We start from the raw sequence: 6,780 nt of genomic DNA on the forward strand, positions 1-6,780 counted from the left end.
GCATCGTGGATGCAAGGTTCATGCAAATCTCCGTCAACATGATTTCTGAGATCTAATCAAGGCCCAGTGCTGCCATGTGAGGAGACCTGAACATCAGTCGGCGTTGGAGTTTAAACAGGTCAGTGATTCAATTTGGTCTATTTGACAAGAAAAGGCTTCTAATTTCATTAACTCCAAATAAAGCAGACTTTGTTTAACTCACACGGCAGAGGACACCTCCACTCTCCTAACCTTCTTTAGCTTTGTATGGAGGCAATTAAAGCATCCATCCCTAGATACACCTTGAAAACTGTCTCATACACTGATTTTTGTTCTTTGATTAATGGAAAGAAATGAAGAAATACTGAAACACACTGCTACACTAAACACTGTTGCCGGGTATTGTAAGCTGTGCAGACTGAAAAGTCCTTTTAGGGTAAATTTCACCTTAGTATGGCGGCAGGGAGGAAGGTAAATATGGGTCCATTGTAACATGGTAAAATAAATGAATAATAATAATGATCAGTAAATTCTTGTTGTTCTTGTTTCGGTGCATCATTTACAGTTAATGGCATGTTCAGCATAAGTAGACCAAGCAAGGAGTGAACAACAGGCCGTAAACAAAGGACCTGTTATTACACCTGAACAACAAAAAATAATTATATGTAACAAAGGACAAGACAAAAAATGAAAATAAAAAAATGACATGCTCAACTCCAAACAATAACAGTTAAATGTGTAAACAGTTTAATGGATGCTAAACCATCAAAAAGCCAAACTATTAATGAGAATTTCATCATTTATTGACTATAACCTGGTGTCTGTTTTGTTTTTCTTATTGCCATATGATATTAAATACATTATATGTGTAACTGTGAGTTCTGATAAATGGAAACAGAATGACTAAACAGAAGTGACTGACAGCAACAATAAATATAAAGTTTACTTATATTTATTAAAAACATATCGAGAATTACAGTTTTGTCAGGAAAAAACAAGCAATGAATGACAACAAAGTCAACAAAACGGAGGAGCATTCAATAATAATAATAATAGTAATAATAATAATAATAATAATAATAATAATAATAATAATAATAATAATAATAAAGCATGAACCTCGTGGATTATAATGCACGTGTCTGCTTCACTGAAAATGAATGGAGAAGTCCGTTTAGTGCGTGTGTGTGTGTGGTCCTGTGGTGGAGGTGTGAGTGGGTGGAGAGACCTTATCCATCATCTGATACCTTCAAGCTCTCCCGGTAAACTCCAGCCCCTAATGCAGGAAGTCATAAATATGACTCACTGATGCGTTCATGTGCTGCTCGATACTGGGGACAATCCCAAACATGCGCTCTAACCGCACAGGCGCTTTGTTGAGCTGCGCTACAAAAGGAAACACAAATAAAGGAGTTCACATTTTACTAATAAATAAATACGTAAATAAAGCCAACGTGTACGTTTTCTTTATATAAAGAACGTTTTCATTTGTAAAAGAAAAACTGAGTGCTTTTAGGGTTTTACTAGAGACCAAACAAAGCACTGAAATACAGGTTTTTGCCTCATTAGAAAAACCTGGCCAAGAAGAACGTTTTTTAACTGCATAATAATAGACAGGCGACAAAAATACCCTTAAAAATAGTCCATTCAATATCGAGAATCAGTGTGTAGCAGCTACTTCACAAAAATTGTAACCTTGTAACCTAATTTTATTTTTCTTCTTTCATTTTGTATTTGTTTTTATTAAATGGAGTACTTTATACACATAAAAATGTCTAAAAATTGAAAACACATTTCTGTAATAAAAATCGGACACCGTACTGACTTTGCTTGGCAGAAATACCCGATTTTGTTTCATTTCAAGTAAGAAGAAACTCGAAAGGTGTGTTCAAGGAGAAATTGTGACATTTCCGACAGCCTTGAATGCAGCAGACCCTCGGCGCGGTGAGGAGGTGCTGCAGTTTCAAACGGACTTTATTCCGTCCTCGGGCTCAGTGCGCGAGGCTGACACGCGCTGCTGCACTAATAAGTTTTTACCCTGAAGAACATTTGCGGATTATTCTCGTGTTTTATTTCGTTTTCCCTCCTAGAGAAGTGCAACAGGTGCGGCAGAGGGGACACTTTTAAAAGTTTGAAAATAATGCTGCTGACGGAATAAACCAGCCCGAGAGGACACGACAAGTGGATTTTACGCACCGAGCTTCGTGCGCTGGAGACAGCCACACGTTTGTCGTACACCGGAGAACCGCTCTTTGCTCTGTGTTTGTTCACGTTGTCACGGACATTTTCTACTTCATGATGCCACTTTTTCTGGCGTCTGTGAATTATCGGAAGGAAACGGTGTAAAAACAAAAACAAAAAAACAACAACGACAACAACAACAAAATGTTAAATTTAGTGGAACGTGACAGCCGGAGATGAACTTTCTCCGTAATGATTGCAGGAGCTCTGGTGAATGATTGACAGCTGCTCGCAGGATCAACTGGATTTACCGTCAGACTTCAGCTTATGCTTTAACCATTAAGAGGCTGTTTATGTCCAGATTTATTCACCAGAAGAAGAAAGTTCTCAGTCAGGTTTCTGAGATGACCATGCAGTAAAAGGACTCTTGTATTAGATTTCTTCGTTAAATGACTCCAAATGAATCGTTGTGAATTTTAATATTTATTTATGGCATCTACAGTGAGACACATGCCGTGGCCCCTCATAATGCTGCTGCTGCTGCTCCTCCACTCCCCTGGCTTCACATTAGGTGCTTCTAAGGATCTGGTGTGTGAGCCCATAACTGTGCCCATGTGTCGGGGCATTGGTTACAACCTGACCCACATGCCCAATCAGTTTAACCACGACACCCAGGAAGAGGTGGGCCTGGAGGTCCACCAGTTCTGGCCCCTGGTCCGGATCCGCTGCTCCCCGGACTTACTCTTCTTCCTGTGCAGCATGTACACACCAATCTGCCTGCCAGACTACCGCAAGCCGCTCCCACCCTGCCGCTCGGTGTGTGAACGAGCCAAACGGGGCTGCTCGCCTCTCATGAGTCAGTATGGCTTTGAGTGGCCCGAGAGGATGAGCTGTGAGCAGCTGCCACAGCTAGGGGACGAGACCCTGTGCATGGACCAGAACAGCAGCGAGACCACCACCCTGGCTCCCCCGTTCCCCAAGCCCACCCCTAAGGGCAGGACTAGACCGCCGAGCCCCCCGCAGTGCGACAGGGAGTGCCGCTGCAGAGAGCCGCTGATCCCCATCATGAGGGAGTCTCACAGCCTGTATGGCCGGGTCCAGACTGGCCCACAGCTCAACTGCGCCCAGCCCTGCCACCTGCCTTTCTTCTCGCCAGATGAGCACGCCTTTACTAGCTTCTGGGTGGGACTGTGGTCGGTGCTGTGCTTCATCTCCACCTTGACAACCGTTGCCACCTTTCTCATTGACATGGAACGCTTCAAGTACCCAGAGAGGCCCATCATCTTCCTGGCTGCCTGCTACCTCTTTGTCTCCTTGGGTTACATCATCCGGCTGGTGGCAGGTCACGAGCGAGTGGCGTGTGGCGCCAGCGGCGACCACCTGCACATCCTCTATGACACCAACGGCCCCGCTCTCTGCACCCTCGTCTTCTTGCTGGTGTACTTCTTCGGCATGGCCAGCTCCATCTGGTGGGTGGTGCTGTCCTTCACCTGGTTTCTGGCCGCAGGGATGAAGTGGGGCAGCGAGGCCATCGCGGGATACTCACAGTATTTCCACCTCGCCGCTTGGCTCATCCCCAGCGTCAAGACCATCGTGGTGCTGGCTCTCAGCTCTGTGGACGGGGACCCTGTGGCTGGAATCTGCTATGTGGGGAACCAGAGTCTGGAGAATCTGAGGGGATTTGTGCTCGCACCTCTTGTGGTTTACCTCTTCACCGGATCGCTTTTCTTACTCGCCGGCTTTGTTTCTCTGTTCCGCATCAGGAGCATCATCAAGCAAGGTGGCACCAAGACGGACAAACTGGAGCGGCTGATGATTCGCATCGGGCTCTTTACGGTGCTGTACACTGTCCCCGCCACTATTGTGGTGGCCTGCCTGGTGTATGAGCAGCACTACCGGCCTGGCTGGGAGCGAGCTTTGGCCTGCCTCTGCCCGTCCGAACGCCAGCGCTTGGGACTAGGCCCGGACTACGCCGTCTTCATGCTCAAATATTTCATGTGCTTAGTGGTGGGCATCACCTCAGGAGTCTGGATTTGGTCGGGAAAAACTTTAGAGTCCTGGAGGAGGTTTGTGGCTCGATGCTGTCCCTGTTGGCCACAGAAAGCCACCGCTCCACCCTCCATGTACAGTGAGGCCAGTACTGCTTTAACTGGACATACTGGAACTGGGCTGACATCAGGGATCTACCATAAAGCTGTTCCGCCTCATATATGAGCTTTTAAGAGGACTCGTGTACAGCCACATCTCCCAGTATCCAAACACAGACTGGGATTGTGGACATATATCAGAACTGTGAGCTAGAACTGCTTTCCTTGGACGTAGAGCTCAAACCTTTGACTGAACTTGACTGTCACTGAGGAACTAACCTTTGAGTTAAATGGATCCATAATGGAGTCCCACATGCTTCTCCTCATCCTGAGCACTGACAGAGAGAGAGAAAAAAACACATATTTATTTATGTATATATTGTACAAATATTTGGTGTTTAAAAAAAAAAGATAACATGCCATATATTTAGTTTCTAACCAGCTGATGCCACTGCCACAATCGTAAGTGTAAGACGCCAGAAAAACAAATCAGATTTGAGCTGTATACACTCGTGTATAAATGTGCTGTAGTATGTCAGTGTCTGAGTGAATTGTTTTGTATGGTTACAAACTGAAGGTGGGAAAAGGTCCTTATTATGTTGCTTTTTCCCAAAACCAGAGATGAAATTCTTTGAAAGTCTTTTTCTCATTTTAACTGTCTCGTTAAATCACTAAAGTTTCTGTGGGGGGGAATCTAGTTTTGTTCATGTATTGTGAACCAATGCACAATGTTTATGTTAAAGATACAGGATGAAACTTCAGCCCCATCTGCTGGTTCAAAGGGGACCTGCTCACCCCCCACATCACCCCCAACAGATGAACATTAGACCACAGACCCATCTGAATTTTGTTCGTAGCTGTTGAAAAACATTAATAGCATAAATGACCAATTAATGATTATTCTGTGGTGCCCTGACCTCAGCTCAGTGACCTCTAGAGGTCCTTGGACCTCACTTTGAGAACCACAAAGTGATTTTTATAGCAGTATTTTGCCAGAACAAACAGATGTTAGGGTTAGACTCTGTACAGTAAAGGTCACCTTAGACTCTGGAAAACTGAACTAGCCACGTTTAACAAATAACCAAGACATAGTTTAATCCATAGTTTAAATCTATAGGAGTAAAAAGTAACAATTTAAATTTTCCCAGGTTGTTATTTATCTTGTTCTGTTTGGGATTTGGACTGCTGGATGAAGAAAACAAGCACTTTGAAAAATCTTCTTTTTGAACAATGTCACAATTTAAAAGCTCTTTTGCTTAATAGTTAATTAACTGAGGAACTTAGAATGTGCCTGTATTTTGAGTTTTTCTCATGTAAGTAAGAACCAAACCCTCCTATGTTGAATGGATCTGTGGTCTAATGTAAGTTATCTGTTTGACAACTTGATAAAAACTGTCACACTCACTGCACGGTGTACAGTTTACCCAGAAAAGTGTGCGTGTGTGGAGGGTGGGGATGGGAAAGAGAGACAGAGAGTGCTAAAGACAACAAAATGAATGACGGTGGACGAGTACAACATGAAATCCGTCTCAGTGCAGAGTGCTGCAGCGCTAATGCAGAACTGACTGGACCTGTGACGTTCTGTAATATTTCCATTCATTGTTGATGGTCATTTGTGTTGTTTAGATTACCGTGTGTCCCACATGCTAGATAGCTCTAATTTATTAGTCTGATGTGTGTGAAGGAAATGATTGTATGAGTGATGATGAATGCCAAAAAAAAGAAATGCTCCTAAAACTGATGTGTAGATTAAAGAGTACATGTTGGGGTTTTTTCAGTTTTTACATTGACAGACCTCCTCAAAGGACGTTGATAAAATACTGTAGATTTTGATTCATGTTGTGGAATTAAAAGTGTTGGATCTTGAACGTTGTGCACTGCTTTTTGACTGTGTATGAAGCCCTAAAACATTAACTGACTGCTGAAGAGTGCGCACGAGAGCGCAAAGTTCAACTAGGAAGAAATTAGTTGTTCAGTAACCTGATTTGGAAGTTCTTGCATTCACTAATAATGGCAGTATAGTGGATGTGTAACCATTTGCTGCCCTGTTTATGACAAATTTGTGGAAATACACAACTATTCTACGAAGTCTCACCTACTTCTTGCAAGAGGGTTTCCTTGAATAGATTGCTGATCTCTTGGAATGTGTTGTCACATTGTAGCACCACCCTACATCGTTAAACGTCACAACAAGACACCTATTCATTCTTCATTCATTCCTTCAGCCAGACATATGTAAATATCAGATGTATGTGAGTAATTGTTACTGATAGCAAGCTGAAAATGCAGCACTTGACCTGAGGGACATTAGAATTTAACAGAAAAATAATGAAGTCCAATGTGTTGGAAGTAAACCATGTGTGGTTTGATGTGGCTTAGATACAGTGTTACAACAGTATTCAACGTATAATCAGGTACTTTTTGGGGGGTGAAAATAAGAGACAATACAGTTGACGGGAATGTCTGTCTTTAAATAATCCAGGAAGTTATCAGCTGACTAAAAGCAAGATACTTGCTATTGTATAAATAAATC

At 43.1% G+C, this 6,780-nt stretch overlaps 1 protein-coding gene across 1 annotated transcript; it reads left to right on the forward strand.

The window, feature by feature from the left end:
* Positions 1-1,969: 1,969 nt before the first annotated feature.
* On the forward strand, positions 1,970-6,115 carry fzd5 (frizzled class receptor 5). Its single transcript, XM_086266711.1, has one exon. It carries the CDS (start codon positions 2,650-2,652, stop codon positions 4,372-4,374), a length of 1,725 nt encoding a protein of 574 aa, XP_086122837.1. The 5' UTR covers positions 1,970-2,649; the 3' UTR covers positions 4,375-6,115.
* Positions 6,116-6,780: the final 665 nt, after the last annotated feature.

This window comes from Aulonocara sp. 'chitande type north' Nkhata Bay, linkage group LG16 (assembly GCF_057382095.1).
Source record: "Aulonocara sp. 'chitande type north' Nkhata Bay isolate Kocher_YH1m ecotype deep benthic linkage group LG16, A_spYH_male_GT1.1, whole genome shotgun sequence".
NCBI lineage: Eukaryota > Metazoa > Chordata > Actinopteri > Cichliformes > Cichlidae > Aulonocara > Aulonocara sp. 'chitande type north' Nkhata Bay.